Source organism: Sturnira hondurensis, unplaced genomic scaffold (assembly GCF_014824575.4).
Source record: "Sturnira hondurensis isolate 20B ecotype Veracruz unplaced genomic scaffold, ASM1482457v3 Scaffold0009516, whole genome shotgun sequence".
Classification (NCBI taxonomy): Eukaryota; Metazoa; Chordata; class Mammalia; order Chiroptera; family Phyllostomidae; genus Sturnira; species Sturnira hondurensis.
Genome location: NW_028082147.1, coordinates 134,485 through 154,671, shown reverse-complemented (window position 1 = coordinate 154,671; position 20,187 = coordinate 134,485). Strand labels below are relative to the sequence as shown.

The window sequence follows — 20,187 nt, the reverse complement described above, 5'->3', positions numbered from 1 at the left end:
ACGGACGATAACGGTACCTTACCAACTTCACAGGATTTAGCTAATAAATGTTAATGCTTAAGAGCACCTGCTGTTTTAAGAAAAGAAAATAAAACGACCCAGGAGCTCAGGAGACATGTCTACCTTCTTTACCATTGACTCCCAGTAGCCAATATGGCGTTTAGAACAAAAGAGAAATCAGTAAATATTTGTAATAAGTAAATGTGGGGGGGGGTGTCTAATAACCTAATAGTGTTTAGAGCAAAAAACCTATAGACGTGCTCCACTCTCTGTAGGAGGAACACACCACGTTATGAATAGCTGAAGCAACCGAAAATGCGGAGCTAGATTTGACTGGGGCTAGGATAAATGGGGAGAGCGTAATCCTCAAGATTTTTAAGAAGGCCATCATGGGGGAAATTGCAGATTTCTTACAGCTTCACTGGGGAGAATCAGGACCAAGGGGTGACAGTAAGAGACAGGGAGAACTTGGCTTTTTATGTTAAAGGTTAAGCAATTCCGCGAAGGGCTGCGGCGTATCTAGTACTGCAAACCGCCAGAATGCGCGCATCCCCGGCGACTGCGGAGCGGAGATTCAGAAGCGGAAATTCTATGGCGCTTTAGATCAAGGCGTCGCGTTGATCTAAAATTTGGCGGGAACAGAAAAAAAAAAGCCGAACGAAGGAAGTGACGTCAAAGGCCGCTCATTGACGGCAGTAGGATTCTGTGGTCCCGAGATGAGGAAGTATTATTGGATTGGTTACTTTACTGAGACACAAACAGCATCTCCAAGAGCCTTGTTCCGCGTGCGCAGTGTGTTTTGTCCTTAGCAAGATGGCCGCGGAGGCTTCCGGCTCTGCTGGGGGTAGCGCGAGAGTCCCCTGGAGCTTGGCCGGCAAAGACCGGAAAAGGCGTAGGACTCACGAGCACTGATTGGGTGAAGCGAGAAGCGGTCTTGTCACTGATTGGCTCCGCCGTCCGCGGGAAGGAGTTTGTGGCGCCAGCGAAAAGTAGACAGAGCTCTGCGACCGCAACAAGGTTCTGAGGTGCAGGGCGAGCACTGCCCTCTCGAACTCCCGGCGCGCCTTTCCTGAGGGCATCGTGACCATGATGTGGAATAGTAATGACAAGTCCGGTGGAGGGTGGCGTTCGCTAGAATTTAGCAAAGAGGGAGGGGATCGGAGAGGCGTGCAGCGGCGGGAGTGGAAATGGGGCGTTTTGGGGGCGGGGGGCGGAGAAGATGAGGTAGATCCTGGGGGTGTCTGGGGAGGGGCAGTGACGACGGAGGACACCTGTGGAGTTTTCGGAAGCTTGGGGAGCCGCTCCGATACTAACACGGCTGTTATTTAAAACCAGGTGGATACGAAAGCTACGGCAGCTCCACGTTCGGGGGAGCCGGTGGCTACACCCAGTCCCCGGGGGGCTTTGGATCGCCGACACCTTCTCAGGCTGAAAGGAAATCGGTAGGTTGGAAGAGTGTTTTTATTTTATCTGTCTTGAACCTCGAAACTCAGCCATGTGGGAAGATGTATGCGGCGGAGAAAGGGTGTAAATAGGCACCGATTCGGTAAAGATCAATTATAATCTTACAAGTCTGACAATAGCAGGTGCTGTAAGTCTGAAGAGAGCAGCCTCCTCTAACTTTGCATCCACTGTTTCCTTGGCTTTGTTTTGAAATGTACGAATTTGCCCAAGTCTCGTGGGAAAACGGCGTGAATGAATAGCCCGGTTTACGTTCGCTACGTATTCAGAGTCGTTTTAAAGTTAAACACAGGTGATAGGATATAACGCGGTGGGAAGGGCGGGGTCTTCCAGGTCAAGCAGATCTGGGCTCTAAACGCCACTCGCGGAGTGTAGTGACACTGAACACGTTTCTCTTCCTTCCCGGGAGTCCGTTGTGCACCTACTAAGCGGGATTGGTAATACGCCTTACGAGGTGGTGGTGAGACTTGGCATTATGCGGTATGGGCAGTGCCTGCACCGGAAGTCGCTTTCAGTGAGTGGTCCTGGGTGTTCCTTTAAGGAACCTGAGCACTGGAGCCAGAATACCGTGTGCCCAGAATGTACTTTGCCTTCTAACTGGCAGTGTGAGTCCAGTGAAGCGACCTGAACCTGTAGTTTTAGTGGCTTGGTTTTCTTCCGACTGATAATGGCACTGGTACTCCTCATACCACAAGGAATTAATAAATCGGCTGAAGTGTAAGAAAGTGCCGTGGAAATAGCTGTTCGGGTGCTGGGGCTGGTTGTTTACTCTTTCAGAGGAGAGTTTGTACTTAACTGCTGTTGATTTCATCCTTTAAATACTGGGTTAGTTTGGCCTCTTTAGGTGTCATTCAGATGTGGTATTAAGATTCAGTGTTAGCAGGTTCTGTGCACAGGTTAGTAAGCTTTTACACCTGAACTGTTCATTCAGGGCTGGGTGTTGGTGGAAAGAATTCATCGATAATTCTCATGGATCTGGACAGTGCTTTCTATTTTTTGTGTGGGATTTTATATAATCCTGTAAGGTATTTATTGCTTAACTCCAGGGTGCAGCAGAGGCTTAGGGAGATGAAGGGGCTCCCTAAGCTTATGCAGTAAGTAACCGGAAGCAGACAGAGCACATCTGATGCTAAGTAAATCCAAACTTTGGTAAGCAGTTTTTTTTCTCTCTGTTGTAGTTTTCTTTTCCCAGGGAGACTAGAGGGACTCCAGTTTTTTAAATTCTGTCGTCTTTGAGTCTGTGAAAGTGAAAACAAGTTAGATAATTGGTTCTCATCTTTTCTCCCTAAGTTTAGCTATTTTTCTTCCTTCTAGTTAGTAGAATTTTTTTAAAGATTTTATTTATTTATCATTAGAGAGGAAAGGAAGGAGAGAAACATCAATGTATGGTTGCCTCTCATGAGTCCCCTGCTGGGAACTGGCCCACAACCCAGGATGTGCCCTAACTGGGAATCGAACTGCGATCGTGTGGTTCGCAGGCCCATGCTCAATCCACTGAGCTACACCAGCCAGGGCTCTAGTTAGTAGAATTTTTATCTCTGGATTCCGAGGTTGGGTTCTGTATTAAGACAACTTTTCAGAGAATAATGATGGTTATAATCTGTATGCTCAGACCTAGGTCTTTTTGTGTTTAAAAGCTGGTGCCTTTTCCACAGTAAATTACATCAGTGCCCTATTTAAATGTTTTCTGTTGACTACAAACTTATATTTGATTGACCCATATGAAATTTTCAATGTATTACCTATAAAAATAGTGATTTTGTATAGTACCTCATTTCAGAGTAGCCTGTGGCTGATAGTCAGCCAGAAAATAATTCTTTTCAAAATCAAACACACTTGTGCTGGCACACTCTGAATCTCTTTGGAACAAACCGGGAATGCTTTGCAGTCGGTTCCTGGCACATAATAGGTGCTTATTAAAAAACAAGCCATAACTGATTTGCGATGAATTTGAAGGTATTTCTAACATCTAGTAATTAACCGTACATAACTTTTTTACTTGCGAAGTAATCACATTTGTTGAATACCTATTAGAGATTGGTATTATCACTGTTATATACATTATATGTTTCATTTACAACTCGAAAAGTAAATATCTTCATTTTATAGAAGAGTTGGTGCTATGTCCAGGGCCATGGAGCTGGGGTTTGAACACAGGTCAATAGCACCATCTGGCTCCGAAGCCCATGTTATCTTGCTGCTGTTACCATGATGATTCTTAGTTTTCTTATACTGCAGATATAATAAAAATGTCAGTTGTGTGGGTGAAAACAAAATACACATTGTGAGAGCTAAATATGGGACATCAGCAAATTTTAAATCAGTGCATACTAACACTATATAACTTCACCTATAAAATACCTTAAAGTAAAATTGAAAAACTTAGTTGATTCCTTCACATCCTTATTAAAAGCTATCGCAAATGTACAGAGTGAGGAACAATTGCTGATATTTGTGGAATATTGTGATATACCAGGTGGTATTCTAAGTACTTAACCATATGTTTCATTTTCATAATGATTTTATCCTGGTTTTATAGATGAGGAAACTGAGGTACAGATGAGTTGAGAGATGTTACCAAAAACACAGCGTTCCTGAGTAGTGGAGCCATAATCTTAACCCTCAAGTGCTGCCATTTGTGGCATGTGTTCTGGTGGTTGGCTGGGCTTATTTTATTTTCTACCATCCTGTCAATACTTACCCAAAATTGTGCTTCAGCAAAGTAAAACATTGCTGGTATCTTGGACCTTACAGGCAAAGTTGCAGCTACTAATTCAGTGGAACCTGAGTCTACTGTGTGGGAATGCATATTTGTCCTCAGCCTGTGAATACTTACTACTCCTTAGCCACTATTTTTTCACTGTCAAATTTTTTTCACTTCAAGGTTCAGCCTAAAATGCTCCCTCTTCTCCAAATCGCCAATAAATTTTTTTGATATCCCACATAGCACATCTCATTCTGTAGTGTATCAAGATCAAGTCTGTTACTTATGTGTTTACCTCTCCTAGGTTTGGAGTGTATTAAGGGCAAACTATACTCATCTTTATGTCACCCAGACAACCCTGGCCAGTCATAGGCAAGAAGGAGTTAACACTGTTAGACTGCTTCAGGGTGTGTCTTGAGTGTCCTGACTAGACACTCTTCTGTCTTATCACATCCTGTCCCTTTAAGATGTCTAGTGTGGATCTACAGTCATACCACCATGAACGCACCTGATCTCGCCCGATCTTGGAAGATGTCTACTGTGACCAAGCTCTTATCCTATTTTCTCCAAGATTTCCATCTGGTTGTCAGAATATCTGTCCTAAAGGAAGTCATACCTCTAACTTTTTATTATATTAAGAAATTTAGAGCAAGTCCAAAGTTCTGTCTCCACTGGCCCTTTCTCAAATCCTTTCCAAATACCATCTTACCTCATCAGGGATGAATAGCTAGCTTCAGCTTGTCTTCAGCCTAAAGCTGGGGTTTCCTCTTAAAGGTTTATTCAGAAAGTAGGTCATCCTTATGTTGTCTCTACTCTGGTCCACTCATTTTGGTGAATCTTTAATACAACACAAACTTACCCATTCATCAGGAGCTTTGGAGTTAAACCTGGCATTTGTTAGTTATATGATCTTAGTTTCCATTTCTGAAAAGCAAGGATAATGAGGTTTGTTTTGAAGATCCAGTGTTACAATGTATGCAAAGTTCTTAGCACATAAACAGGTCTTAAATGAGCAGCAGTTACTATTTCAATTGAATTTATGCATACTTTTTCTTTCAGAGAGCCCGAGCCCAGCACGTTGTGCCCTGTACCATATCTCAGCTGCTTTCTGCCACTCTGGTCGATGAAGTGTTCAGAATTGGAAGTGTTGAGATTTCACAGGTATGAAGAATGAAATAAAAATTACTTCATTTAAAAATATATAAATGTTACTTTGGTTTTGAAAAAAACCAAACTTTTTTTTCTTCTGATCTAGGTTGTCATTATCGGGATAATCCGACATGCAGAGAAGGCTCCAACCAACATTGTTTACAAAATAGATGACATGACAGCTGCACCCATGGATGTTCGCCAGTGGGTTGACACGGATGTAAGTGGTTTTTTAATCAGGTTGGGGTTACTTTGGGACTTTTGAGATATAGTCCCAGGTTGGACTATTTTTAGTCTTACTTTTTAAAGGTTCTTATAAAAATATTACATGAGCAAGACTGCAAAGACAAGGTCAGTTTATTCGATTTTATAAAAGTTTAAAACTTTATAAACTTTGCAAAATACTATAAACAAAGTTGAAAGGAAGTGACAGGAGGTACTAGAATGTAAACTGAGAACAAGGAGTTTTATTGTCACTGTATCTCCAACACCTAGAACAAAGCTAGTTACATAGGGGGCCCTGAGTAAATATTTAAATAAATGGGAAAATGTTCTGCAACATACTACAAACACTTAAATTTTTTATTTAATAAAAACTCTCACATTGCAGAAAAACCAACTGTATTTTAGAAAAACAGGCAGAGAAGATGCACAGATAATTCATTGTAGATGAAATATAAGTTGCAACAACAACAAAAGCAGGTGGTTTTTTAAAGATTTTATTTATTTATTTTTAGAGAGGGGAAGGGAATGAGAAAGAGGGAGAGAAACATCAATGTGTGGTTGCCTCTCATGTGCCCCCCACTGGGGACCTGGCCCGCAACCCTTTGGTTCACAGCCCATGCTCAATCCACTGAGCTACACCAGTCAGGGCCAAAAGCAGTTTTAATAAATGTTAAGATACCATTTTTAACTTGCTAAGTTGGCAAAGAAAAAAATAGAATGGCATTGCCTACTTCTGATGAGAGCAGTAGCTAGCATAGTGCCTCTAGCACTTAGTAAGTCACTGTTTTTATGGGCAAGTGGCTACCATCCTACTCTGATGATGAGTATAAATTGATACAACTTTTCTCAAGTCAGCTGATGATCAAAAATCATCCATCATAAAAATGTTGACGTTTCTCTCCACTACTAGATTATTGAGTTGCCCAAAAAGTCCGTTTGTTTTTTTTTTTCTGTAAAGTAAAAGACACATTTTTTTCATTTTTACCAATAACTTTATTGATTTGGATATTTTGAGTATGTCAGCTGTCTTCCACGTGGTACAGTATAATATTGATTGTTTTCAGTTAGTGTCTCAATTTGATCACTATCAACTTCCATCTGGTCTCACTATAAGGAATTGTCCAGCGGGAAATCTCCAGCACAAAACTTGAGAACTGCTTTGACATGATTGATCAGTCTCAGCACCTTCTCCATACACTGCACAAACCTTTGAGTTTTGGTTTGGTTTTTTTGTGTGTGTATGTGTGTGTGTTTTAGTTGCATTTTTACCTTTCTTGAAATAATAAAGTATAATTTGCCAAAAATGTCACAAAATATCTTCCACCCTCAGTATAAAAATGGCTACACAAAAATTCACCAATTTTGGTAAGTTTTTTTAATGCACGTTGATATGACAACCATCACAATACATTCTAACAAAATTGTTTCATATGAAGTTAAAGACATCTAAGTGCTACCAGAGCCATTATAGGAGGAAACACCAAACGAACGAACTTTTTGGCCAATCCATTACATTAAGCAAATAATTAAATACGTGTGCAGTGATTCAGTTCTAGCAGTGTTAATCATAGCATTGTTTATAATAAAAACAAAGTCAATCTCAAAATGCTAGCAATAGGGTATAATTAATTAAACCATGGTATGTTTATAAAATATTCCAAATGATGTAGAAATGTATGTATTATCACACAAAAAAGTGTTTACCATAAATTGTTCACAGGAAAAGAGTGGTTACAAGATAGTAGTGTGTATAAGATGACTCCGTTTTTGCAGAGTAACATGTATGGAAAAAATAGAAAATACATGTTTATCCTTTTTGTTTATTTTTATTATTTATTTATTTATGTATTTATTTCTAGAGAGAGGGGAAGGGAAGGAGAAAGAGTGGGAGAGAAACATCAGTGTGTGGTTGCCTCTCATGTGTCCCCTAATGGGGCCCTGGCCTGCAGCCCAGGCATGTGCCCTGACTGGGAATTGAACCGGCAACCCTTTGCTTGACAGGCCCAGGTTCAATCCACTGAGCTACACCAGCTAGCTAGGGCTATCCTTTTTATTTTCTAATTGGGCAGAAGTCCTCTTGGCTTTTTACATTGTTGTTTTTAAAACACCTTATAGAAAATTTGGATAATAAACACTTTGAGTTCTATTTTCACTTCAAAATCCACAAGTTATCTGTGGAGAAATAACTTGGTAGTTATTTATTTTTTACTTCTCAGGAAAATACAGGATGATTTATTTACTGGTTATTATTGGAATATAGATATTTAACCAGACTGCTCGGTTCCAGGTTTACAAAGATTGAAAAAAACAGTCCCTGCCATCAAGTGGGGCAGGAAATACTAAGGATTCATAGTACTACGGGCTCACACAAAATGTACCATGCTTGCTTATAAAACATTAAAGTCCCACAAAAGCCCACATTTTGGAGATGACTACTGTCATAACATTTTGGTAAATACCTTTCGGAAATTTCTCTCTGCATGTCTGTACCTGTATTAGATGTATCCCTACAGTTTCATACAAAGGATATGATATGCAATGGCTCTGTAATCTGCTCTTTTCATTCAAAACTGTGTTGTGGACTGATTTCTTAATGTGAATAAATACAGATTTACATTATCATTTTTGGCAACTGCCTATTCCATCTCTTTTTTAACAGCAGGTCCAATCAGGGAACATTTAACTTGTTTCCAATTACTTGCTATTCTAGACAGTGCCCCAAGAATTCTGTTGTGTATATCTCTTCACAATTATGAGGTGATCTCCTTAAGATGAATTCTTAAAACTAGATTTTCTGAAAGAAATATACATGTATATATTTTTTACTTTAAAAATTTTTTTAATTTATATTTTTACAGGTTTTTCCCCCTTTATAAAGGTACCAATTTATATATTTCATTAGTGCATAAAAGTACCCAGTTAGCTCTCCACACCCTTTCTGACAGTGGGTTTTATGAATCTTAAGTTTTTGTTGGATAGTTTTTAAAAATACAGTCTTGTCAATGAGAATTTCCTCATTTTTACTTGTATTTTTTTGGTTTTAGAGAAATTAAAATTTTTTTACTCTTTAATGTTAATTTGGGTGTTTTATCTGGTAATAGATTCAGCTATGTAAAATAATAGGTAGGTAGAATGAAATGCAAAAAAAATAGTTGATGATCTTCATGTGATGGAAATTGGAGTTTTATTTTTAAAGACATATTTTATTCTCTAATTTTTAATAGTCATGTATTTTATAACCAGGAAAATCTTTTAATACTTGGTTTATATATTTTTCTTATAAGTAAAGTGTACATATTCTAGAAAACTCCAATTTTCCCAGTTAACCATTATTTTTTTTTTTTTTTAAGATTTTATTTATTTATTTATTTTTAGAGGGGAGGGAGAGAGGGAGAGAAACATCAATGTATGGTTGCCTTTTGTGCATCCCCTGCTGGTAGTTAGCCTGCAAGGAACCGGTTTGCAACCCAGGCATGTGCCCTGACTGGGAATCGAACCGCGATCGTCTGGTTCGCAGGCCCTTGCTCAGTCCACTGAGCTACACCAGCCAGGGCTCCCAGTTAACCATTATTAACATTTTTTGATGTGTGTTTTCCCCTAAATGAGAAATCAGCTTTTTTCCTACATGTTACAACTGGTCTTCCCAGAGGTTTAATAGAATTCTGTGTTGTTGGATACTTAAGGTGTTTTAAATTTTTTGTATTGTAATCTCTACTATGATGAATATTCCTAAAGCTAAATACTAATGCGTGTTCTTAATTGCTTTAATTTCTAAAAATTAATTCCTAAAAGTAGAACTGCTATGCCATTAAGAATGTCCACTGTCTGCCAGAGAGTTGTGTGCCTAAGAGCATTGAGTGAGAGTGCGGTCACTGTGTGCTTTTCTATGATGTGAATAACACAGAGCTTTGGAACTGGAAATTACATTAGAGATTTTTATTCTAATTTCTGATTTTACAAAAAAATAAACTCTGAAAGGTAGAGCAAACTAGGTAGGTAGTGCCATGTTAGGGTGCTGTCACTCTCTCACTTCATAACTTTCTGTTTCTGCACATAATTTAGAGATTTTAAAGAGGCTTTGACCACCATCACTAAAACCTTAGTGATATGTTTGTATTTTATTTGTTAGGATGCCAGCGGTGAAAACACTGTGGTTCCTCCAGAAACATATGTGAAAGTGGCTGGTCATCTGCGGTCTTTCCAGGTAAAGTTGGGGGGAAATGACTGTTAAAATGTATTTGCATAAAACAATCTCTGGATTCATGCCTGTGTTTAGGGTACTTAAAACTTAACTAAGGTTCCACCCTTGCTGATGTGGCTCAGTGGATTGGCACTGTCCTGCAAACCAAAATGGCACATATTCAATTCCCGGTCAGGACACGGGCCTGGGTTGCTGGCCAGGTCCTTGGTTAGGGGTGTGCAAGAGGCAGCTGATCGAAGTATATCTCACACATTGATGTTTTTCTCCCTCTCCTTCTCTCTCCCTTCCCCTCTCTCTAAAAATAAGTAAATAAAATCTTTAAAACAACAAAAACTAAGGTACTATGTTTAATGGAAGCTATAATGAAGCTATGTTATTGTTCTCTTCTTCCAAAGGAAATAATGGGTTTTTACCTTAATATAACACTGACAGAATGGTAGAGAAAGAGCAGCATCCCCACCTACAGCTGCCACCTGTAGGTGTGGGTGGGCAGACCCTGGATTTAGAGTCAGAATACTTAGGCTTCGCTTCATAGTGTAACCTTGATCAAGTCAAGGTTACTGATTTGGTGTGTGTTTTATTATTTTGGATTAACCTTGAGTTAAAATTTTAAGTATGTAACAAATTTTTTGCATATTAGCAAGATATTATAATCAAGAAAAGAGCCAATTTTTTTTTACCTGAAATTGACTTGAATGCGTTTATCCCTTATTCATTTTTCAATAGAACAAAAAAAGCCTGGTAGCCTTTAAGATCATGCCCTTGGATGATATGAATGAGTTCACCGCACACATCCTGGAGGTGGTGAACGCACACATGATGCTGGCCAGAGCTAACAGCCAGGTGAGCAGCCTCACTCACAGTTCTCCCTCCCCTAAGAGCATAACCAGCTTCTGTGCTCTGGCTTTGATAAACTTGATGTTTTGAAGGTTGAGCCAGAATAAAGGTATTATTCAGTCCTTAAAACATTTCCTCCATGAGATTTGCCATGTTATTTTATTCCAATGAAGCAGTCATGTTCCTCTCAAAGTACAACTTCCTCTGATCCCACTGGCATGGATGGCTGGGACCTAAGACAACCTTCAATTGTAGACGTGTAATTATAGACTCGGCTCTTAGTGCCAGGATTGTCGGTCTACAGTCTAAGGAAAATCTCAACTAGGACAGCATTTTGCTGCTTTCCTTCCAGCCTATTGGCTGTCTAGTTAAAATGTATGCACCATTACTTTGTCCCTGAAGTTATATTTCTTGCTTTGTACTGAAATTTGTCAACATTTTCTTTTGTATGAATTTAGTTTGGCAAGTCCATCTAGGACCACCCAAGGGGGTTATTGATTCCAGTGTTAGAATGTCCTTAGATGATTCTTTCTCTCTTTTTTTAATTGCTGTTCTATTACAGTTGTCCCAGTTTTCCTCCCATTGCTTTCTCCTGCCCCACCCCACCCCCGCTTCTCCAGTCGGTCACCACCCTGTTATCCATGTCCATGGGTCATTTATGCCTATTCCTTGACTAGACCCTTCCCCTTCTCTCCCTCCTTATCCCCTTCCCTCCTCTTTTCTCCTCCCCTCCTCTTTTCTCCTCCGCTCTGGTCGCTGTCAGTCTGTTTCCTGTTTCCATGCCTCTGGTTCCAATGGTAAGATGGAAGATTGATTACAGTAGGAGAGACTGATGAGCCATTAAGGATGTTCTTGAGAGAAATGGGCAATAAATTAAAAAAATACATAATTTTAGATATCTGTAGGTGTGCTGAAATAAAATTAAGCAGAATAGGAGAAGAGAGTGATGGTGGGAAAAAGAATGGCACCATTCAGATGGAAGAACATTCCAGGCAGTGGGAATGGAAGGTTGGAATCCATGAAGCTGGAATACACTTGGCATGTCTGAGACCAACAAGAAGGCCAAAATATGGAGGGAAGCAAATGAGAGGGAAAACAGTTGGATGGAGGCTAGGAAGCAGGATGGAGATCATGTAGGGCTTTGTAGGTCATGATGAGGATTACTTTATTCTCATTGATGCCAAGCCTTTAGAAGGATCTGTGTAGGGAGTGAGGTTGTCTGATTTACCAATTTAAAATCTCACTCAGGCTGCTGTATGGTAAGTAGACTATGAGGCACCAAGAATAGCAACAGGAAAATGGGAGAATGGTAACAGTAGTAGGATTTCAATGTTATTTGAAGGTAGACCTGACAGGACCTATTTGAGGATTGGGTACAGTATGTAAGGAAAAGGGAGGGTCAGAAATGACTCCTAGGTTTGGGCTTGAGCTTGCCCAAACCTAGGTGAAGCTTACAAGTTTGGAGGGTAAAATCCAGAGTTTTGTTTTGGATTTAACCCAGTGCGAGGTGCCAAATATGTAAGTGGAGAACAGAATGGATGGTTGAATGTTTTATAAGGTTGGGACTCAAGGAAAAGGTTAGGGATGGAGGTAGAACTTTGGGAATCACTGTTGTACAGGTGGTATTTAAACCCTTGTATGGGACTTCCGCCAGGATGGAGGTTTAGGTGGAAACACTGTGCCTCCTCTCATAACTAAGTTTAAACTCAACAAAGTTTCAGTAACAAAAATGCATCCAAAACACAGAAAATTGAACTATACGAAAGTCCGACAACAATGAACCTTTCAGCCAGATGGTAAGAGGGGTGGAGCCAGCAGCAGAGCTGGGTCAGGTGGGAAAGATCTCCCTACCCAGGCGTGTAGGCAGCCATGGGTGGATCCCAGGTGTGGGGTAGCAACAGGCGGACCCAGTGAGGGTGCAAGGCAGCAGGCTGACTGCGGTCACACATTCGCGCAGATAAACCAGTGAAGGAGTGAGCAGTGAGACAGACCGCGCAGGCCCCAGAGGTGGGAAGCAGCAGAGGGGAACGCCATTGTCCCTCTCTGACCCTGCCCCCACATACAACATCATAACCCAGCAACTGAGTCACCCTGCCCTGGTGAACACCTAAGTCTCCGCCCCTCATACATAACAGGCACAAACAGACCAAAATACTATGGCTCAAGAAGAACAGCTCAAAGCCTCAGAGCCAATAGTTCTAAGGGACCAAGAGATAGCCAGATGCACAGTTCAAAACACTGGTGATGAGGATGCTCACAGAACTGGTTGATTTTAGTCACAAATAGAGAAAAAAATGAAGGCTAAACTAATTGAAGGGAAATGCACAGGAAACCAATAGTGACGGAAAGGAAACTGGGACTCAAATCAATGGAATGGACCAGAAGGAAGAACAAAACATCCCACCAGAAAGGAATGAAGAAATGAGAATTCAAAAAAATGAGGAGAGGCTTAGGAACCTCCAGGACATCTTTAAACGTTCCAACATCCGGATTATAGGGGTACCAGAAGGGGGAAAGAAACAGCCACGAGTGGAAAACTTATTTGAACAAATAATAAAGGAGAACTTCCCCAGTCTGGCAAAGGAAATAGACTTCCAGGAAATCCAGGAAGCTCAGAGAGTCCCAAAGAAGTTGGACGCAAGAAGGAACACACCAAGGCACAGCATAATTACATTAGCCAAGATGAAAATGAAGGAGAGAACCCTAGAAGCAGCAAGAGATAAGGGGACAGTCATCTACAAAGGATTTCCCATCAGACTGTCAGTGGATTTCTCAAAAGAGACCTTACAGGCAAGAAGGGGCTGGAAAGAAGTATTCCAAGTCATGAAATCCAAAGACCTACAGCCAAGATTGCTCTATCCAGCAAAGCTTTCATTTAGAATGGAAGGACAGATAAAGTGCTTCTCAGATAAGGTCAAATTCAAGGAGTTCATCATCACCAAGCCCTTATTATATGAAATGTTAAAGGAACTTATCTAAGAAAAAGAAGATGAAAAATATGAACAGTGAAAGGACAGCAAACTCACAGTTATTAACAACCACACCTAAAACAAGCAAACTAAGAGGACAGCTAGATCAGGAGCAGAACTATAGAAATGAAGATCACATGGAGGGTTAGCAACAGGGGAGTGGGAGGAGAAGAAGAGGGGAGAAGGTACAGAAAATAAGTAGCATAGATGGTAAGTAGAAAATACACGGGGGAGGGCAAGAATAGGGGAAATATAGAATCTAAAGAACTTGAGACGCGTGGACATAAACTAAAGGGGATGGTGGGGGAAGGGGTATGCAGGGTGGAGGGGAATGAAGGTGGGGGAATTAGGACAACTGTAATGGCATAATCAATAAAATATATTTTAAAAAGAAAAAAAAGCCTTGTATGAAGTAACACAGCCAGAGAGTAAAGGGGTCAGAAACCTAAGCTGTGGGACACTAACCTTTAAAAGTAAGGAAGCAGAATAGGAGCCAGGGAGAGTTGAAGTTGCCTGTTTGGCAGGAAGAAAACCAGTGATTCTGTAGAATATTATGAAAAGAGTATTTTAAGAAGGAGGGAGTAGAGATGATTGCAGAACTCTACCTAGAAGTCAAATAAGATAATGAGAGAGGTCTGCTGTCAGATTTGGAAACATGGGTCTTCAAAAGAGAGGCTTCAGTAGAGGAAAGGGGGAAAGTTGGTTTGAGAATGAGATTGGATAAAAAGTTTCAGGTGTCTATTTTATTCCTATACTTAATAATATACAGGATGGGGCAAAAGTAAAAATTGGTGGTTAGGGACTAAAAACTGGGAGTATAGACAGTTACACTGAGTTGTAAACAGTTCTTTCCCTCAAAGAGTTTGCATTGAGCATCGGGGGTTCAGAGCATTTAAGCAGTGGTAAGGGGCAAGTGCAAGGTGCCTCGGAACCTGAGAAGGGTTTCCTATCCTAACTTGGGCGTTAAGAAAGATTCCCCAGAGGAGGTTTTGCCTAAACCAAACCTTAAAAGATGCACAAGGTGGGGCCACTTGGAGCAGGACATGAAGTTCTTCAGCAGAGGTGACCAGGTAGGAAATAGCGTTCAGTTCAGTGCTCCTGGATCATACAATGTAAGGTTCCTGTTTCACCAGCAGGCCGTGTGGAGGTACCTAGCTTGAAAACAAAGGACCGTGACTGGCTCTTGGTGTTTTGTTTTGTTCTGTTCTGTTTTTGTTTTGTTTTCTTCTCTTCAAATGTCATCTAATAGACATTTTCTCAGTAGACTTCTGATGAACATTTGTTGGGTGAGTGACGCTCCTGACTGGATGGGGTTTCTCCTGAGGAGCTCTTGCAGTGCCCCTGTGTGCTGTTACAAATACTTGACATTGGATCTGTCATCCTTACTTAGTTCAATAGATTAACCATTGACTGAGCATGAACTGCTCACGAGGCACTGTGAAAACATGAAGGGGCTTGGGGAGGGAAAGCAGCACGGAAGCAGTGTGATGGCTTCCATGAGAAAGATTGGGCCAAATGCTGTGCTAGCCAAGAAGGAAGGCCGTGACTGAACTTGAATCGGGAAATGTTAAGGAAGTGTTTAGCAGGCAGATGGGGTGAGGAGCATTCCAGCTGGGAAACAGCATGTTCGGGTAAGAAGGATGTTTGTGGATGGCAAGAAATCCAAGTGCAGCTGGGGAGTAAAGTGTTGAAACGGAGTTATCAAGAATAAAATACAGATTTTGATGTCTAGTTGTGGTAGGTCTTGAATATGTAGAAGTTTTATATGTTTTTCACAGGCAGGGGGCGCCATCTGGAAGCTTTTTGCAGAGTAGTGGCATGACTTGAAGTTACTACTTGGTAAAGAGGAGGGTTGATTGGGGTAGGAGAGACTGGCAGCTGATATAGCAGTCAGGAGACCAGGATTGTTGAGGACTGACTCAACACTGAAAATGGTATTAAAAGGCTGTGGTGACAGATTGTGGAAGGTAAGCGAATGGATGATGGGGATCTGTGTGATTAGATTTGGGTTTACTAACTGAGATGAGATATAGCAGGGTAAACAGTTTTAGGGAAGAAGGTAATGAATTTTATTTTGAAGGATGAGATATCTAGGTGGAGATATCCAACCAGAGGGCTGGGAATAAGAATTTGTGGCCTAGGAGGAGGTCTGCAGTGAAATCCTGGGAGAATGATCAGCCTTTTGGGAGACAGGTGGTAGAAAAGGCTGATGAGGGGTATGATGAGGTATAGTTTGAGAGGTAAGTGGAAAACAAAAAGAATGTGTGACCCAGGTGGTTGGGTGTCATCCTACAAAGCTAAAGGTTGCTGTTTCTATTCCCAGTTCGGGCACATGCTTGGGTTGTGGTTTTGGTACCCACACAGGGTGAAAACAAAAGGCAACTGTTGTTTCTCTCCCTTTCTTTCTCTCTCCTTCCCCTCTCTCTAAACATAAAGAAAATCTTTTTAGAAATAAAAATGAAGCCTAAAGAGGGGTACATTACAATAGGAGTATGCTCTGCATTGTCTGCTTCTGAGAGGTCAAGTGTTAAAAAAGAGACTGTTGGCTACTGTTGGTTGAAAAGTCTTTGGTGAGAACTGTTTCAAAGGTGTATTGAGAACTTTAAATAGTAATGGTTTGAGGGGTGACTAAGAAGGGAAATGAAAACAGTGATTATAGTCTATTATTTTTTTTAATTTGGTTGTTGTAAAAAGAGACTGTGGAAACTATTTTTTCCGTGTAATGCTTCATGCCCAGTTGCCACTCAGTGAATGCTTGAGTGATTCATCACCAAGAATATTATAGGAGACCTGCATAATTTTCTTTTCAGTGCTAGTTTTCCTGTGGTTCCCCCCACATCACAGAGAATAGAAGGAGTCAGGAGGTACTTTTCTCTCTGGTATGATGTGTGCTTCAAAAGATTACTTCACCTTCCTTTGAAATATCAGATAGTAGCTCTCCCTTCCAATGTAATTACTTGGTATTGGGAAAACTCTGCATAAATTATTTTTTATAAGCTCCTTATTAAAAGTTCTTTGAAATAGCAAGGACTATGGTTAAATTGATGAATTTTCTAATGTTGTGAACTTTTTAATTTAGCCCTCAGCAGGGAGAGCCCCCATCAGCAATCCAGGAATGGGTGAAGCAGGGAACTTTGGTGGGAATAGCTTCACACCAGCAAATGGTCTCACTGTGGCCCAAAACCAGGTAAATTATACATACCCACGTGACTCCAGAAATGCAAAACATAGACAATCCTAAATTTTGTTACTTTCTTAATGGTTCTAAGGTTGTCTAAGAACCCAACTTGTTTCCTTCCTGTAGATACTTAAGTTTAATAAGGGGGCTGATGCAAAGTAGTTGCTAAAATCTTTCTGATTTGAATGTTCAGGTGCTGAATTTGATTAAAGCTTGCCCAAGACCTGAAGGATTGAACTTTCACGATCTCAAGAACCAGCTTCAGCACATGACTATAGCCTCAATCAAGTGAGTATTTGGTTTCTATGAGCTAGTGCTCCAGAAGTATACCCATTTCACCTCATCAGAGTTTCCTGGTAATGAGAGGTGAGTTTAAAATATGTGTTGATTGCAGCCTAATTACAGAAGGAAGTTATTCGGTCATGGAAAAGTAGAAAAAGAACTCACAAAGATGGTGCTGTCACATCTCTCATTCATTTATTCATTCAACAAATACTGAATCCCACTTTGTGCTGGGATGTAATTTTCAGCAAAAATTGACCTAATACCTCTTGTTGATTTAATCTGGAGGAGCAAGGTCCTTAGCTTCTGGTCCTCAGAAGTACGGTCCCATTTGAGTTACCATCCCCACTGTGGAGATGTGTGCATCAGGCTTCCTGGACCTGAAGCCGTTAGACGGGCCTTCCCCACCATTCCTGTCCTGACAACTTGTCAGATAAGCAGCTTCCTGATTCTAGTGAACTAATTGATCAAACTGAGTGTTACAGTGCTTGTTACAGTTGTTACCATAAATTGGTTATAATCTAGGCCTAGATAGAAAAGAAATGCTTAGGTTCAGGTCTAATTCTGCTTCCTGTCCTATAAAATGAGGATAATAATTTCTGTGTCAGTTACTATGATGATGAGGTACAGAATGGCTGTCACATAGTAGGTGTTCTAGAAATTATTACTGTTACTAAATATGTTACTGACACTTACTCTGAGAGCCTTGAAGGATTTGAAGGTCTCTTACCATTTCTGGGAAGACCTTCCCTTTACTTCCTGCAACTTTACTTCCCAGAGAGGGTGGTAGAGTTTCAGTGGGTGGGTTGGGAGGAACAACTTTTAAACATAGCTCTTTATTCTAGGGGATTTTTATGTGCAAGCAGGACTATAGCTTTAGATCCTTGTTTTGATTTGCTTACACTGGTACTGGAGTGAGGCCCTATTTTTTTGCCTTTACACAATTTGGGGGAAGAGTCCAAGGCAGCCCTCTCCCAGTAGCCATTGTCTCCATGGATTACTTAAGTTTTCTGATTTTTTTTTACCAGCATCTCTCCCTGCAAGAGCTTTTTGTGAGCAAATGGCTGTGAATTCTTAATTAAGATCGAAAGTGGGGGTGGGGAAATGATTGAAGTTTACATTTGTGGCAGTATCAGAAAGGCAATTGCCATTCTCTTGTGTAGTTTGAAAATGAGCGTTTGCTCTTTCCTATGCCCTTTTAAGGCCAACCCAGTGCCCTCAGAGGCTAACACGGAAGGGTAAAGTCAGTCTCCATAAAACCCAGAGAAGAGATGGTAAAACTCCTCTTTGGAGCCTGTCTGGTGTCACAGCTAAAAAAAATTTTTTTAATATAAGAATAAAAAAAAATGAGCCTTTTCCCCCACTTCCTTTCCAGGCAAGCTGTGGATTTTCTAAGCAACGAGGGACACATCTATTCTACTGTGGATGACGATCATTTTAAATCCACAGACGCAGAATAACTGGACCTAATTGAGCACCCAACATGTTTTCCAGCTGGACCTATTTTCATGATCTGTTTTGTCCAGCTGTGCCTACGTTTGACCAGTTTCACTTCTAGAAAGTAAGTTTCATCTGTAAAAGGTCTCAGTTGACCTCCTTTTGAAACTTATTCTCTTCTGTTTTTTTGACGTTCAGAGGGAGATGGCCAGCTGACGGGGTGATCCAGAGTGGTATTTCTTAAAGAAGTTACAAATTAGCTAGTTATAGTAATATCAGGAGAGATGGAAGTGGAAGAAGGATGCTACCAAGAGAGTTGGGCAATATTACTTACATAATTCTCAGGAGTTTCTACTCCTAAAATATTTTCTGTTGAGAGAAGATGAGTACAACCAGGGCCTGTCAGCAGAGAGCCACCCAAGAGATGTGCTAACCTCTGCCAGGTTTTGTTCCCCGTTTTGGTTATGTGGTGTTAATTTCAGAATTGCACTTTCCCTCAACTCGTCATGGCTGATGCCAAAAGCATTTTTGTAAACATGAGGTTCTAGAGTGGTGGCCTCATGTGTCAGAGGAGAGGAAGAAATGTTACTGTGTTTTGTATAAAGTAAGTGCATCCATGTGGTTAATAAAATAGTTATATTATTGTAGTAACTTGTGAAGATGTCCTTATTTTTCTTGTTAAGTTAGTATAATTACTACCTTATCTGAGACAGCAGAGCGTGGCTCGACTGGGTTTCACGTCTTGACTCTCCTTCTCAGTTAGGGTCTTGAGCAGGATAATGACAGCTTCTGAGAGCCTCCATTTATGGAAGACATCAGGGGTGCCTGGCTGGAGAGCTCAGTTGGTTAGAGCCTTGTCCCAGTAAGCCAAGGTTGTGTTCGACCCCTGGTCAAATTGATCTCTCCCCCTCACAATTAATTTAAAAAAAAGAAAAGACAACATCATTTCCTTATAGGTTTGTTATGAAAATTGAATGAAATAAAGTTTGTAAAGCATCTAGTGTTACCTTCAATGAGGGTTGTAAGGCAGGCCTTCATCTTGACTCTGGCAGAATATAATCATGTGACTGAATCAGGTACCTGCCATTGTCACCTCAAGGTGAAACTAAAAGCCTCAGCTATGTTTTGGACAACTTAATCAGCTCCTTTTCTTGTGGAAGAAGAAACTAGTTCAAAGATGTTTCTGACAACTCCAGAGAGTAAGCTACTTCTTGAATGAAAGAACTCAATTCTGAGGTAAGTCAGTCAAGTGTAATATGCAAATAAAAGTTCTATGATTGCTTTAACTGTATTTCTAAATGAGATCTTAGCAGCTGTGCGAAGAAGGCTCTACCACCCTGGTTTCTAACCTCGAACAATAAAGTGGTTGTTACTTTCTATATAGGCAGAGTAGTTCCCATCTTGGAAGTAGTGCAGATGTTAAAAGTCAGGCACTGTTTGCTTTTTTTTTAAGACTTAATTTATCTTTAGAGGGGAAGGGGAGAAGGAGAGAAACATCAATGTATGGTTTCATGCGCCCCCCACTGGGAACAGGCCTGCAACCCAGGCATGTGCTCTGTCTGGGAATTAAACCACCATCCTCTGGTTCGCAGACCCAGCTCAATCCACTGAGCTACACCAGCCAGCCAGCCAGGGCTATGTTTGCTTCTTGATTGTTTCCAATAAAGGACAGTGAGCTAAAGATAAGTTATAAAAACCATATACATTGGAATTTGAAATGCATGATAGGACACTTTAATGGGTG

The 20,187-nt window shown here is 40.7% G+C and overlaps 1 protein-coding gene and 1 non-coding gene across 2 annotated transcripts; both read left to right on the top strand.

Annotated features, from left to right (window-relative positions):
* Window positions 1-950: 950 nt before the first annotated feature.
* Window positions 951-19,090, top strand: RPA2 (replication protein A2). Its single transcript, XM_037057149.1, has 9 exons — window positions 951-1,099; window positions 1,336-1,442; window positions 5,225-5,326; window positions 5,421-5,534; window positions 9,669-9,743; window positions 10,467-10,583; window positions 16,626-16,733; window positions 16,918-17,012; window positions 18,382-19,090. The coding sequence occupies exons 1-9, from the start codon at window positions 1,087-1,089 to the stop codon at window positions 18,464-18,466; spliced, it is 816 nt and encodes a 271-aa protein (XP_036913044.1). The 5' UTR covers window positions 951-1,086; the 3' UTR covers window positions 18,467-19,090.
* On the top strand, window positions 18,197-18,318 carry LOC118994595 (small nucleolar RNA SNORA26). The gene has a single exon (XR_005068102.1). It is a non-coding gene; the product is annotated as a small nucleolar RNA SNORA26 (small nucleolar RNA).
* Window positions 19,091-20,187: the final 1,097 nt, after the last annotated feature.

What these genes read in the sequence shown, in the direction of transcription:
- RPA2 (XM_037057149.1), top strand. An exon ending in GCCAGTGGGTTGACACGGAT is followed by an intron (nt 5,535 to 9,668) that starts GTAAGTGGTTTT and finishes TTTATTTGTTAG; the next exon opens with GATGCCAGCGGTGAAAACAC. An exon ending in TGGCCAGAGCTAACAGCCAG is followed by an intron (nt 10,584 to 16,625) that starts GTGAGCAGCCTC and finishes TTTTTAATTTAG; the next exon opens with CCCTCAGCAGGGAGAGCCCC.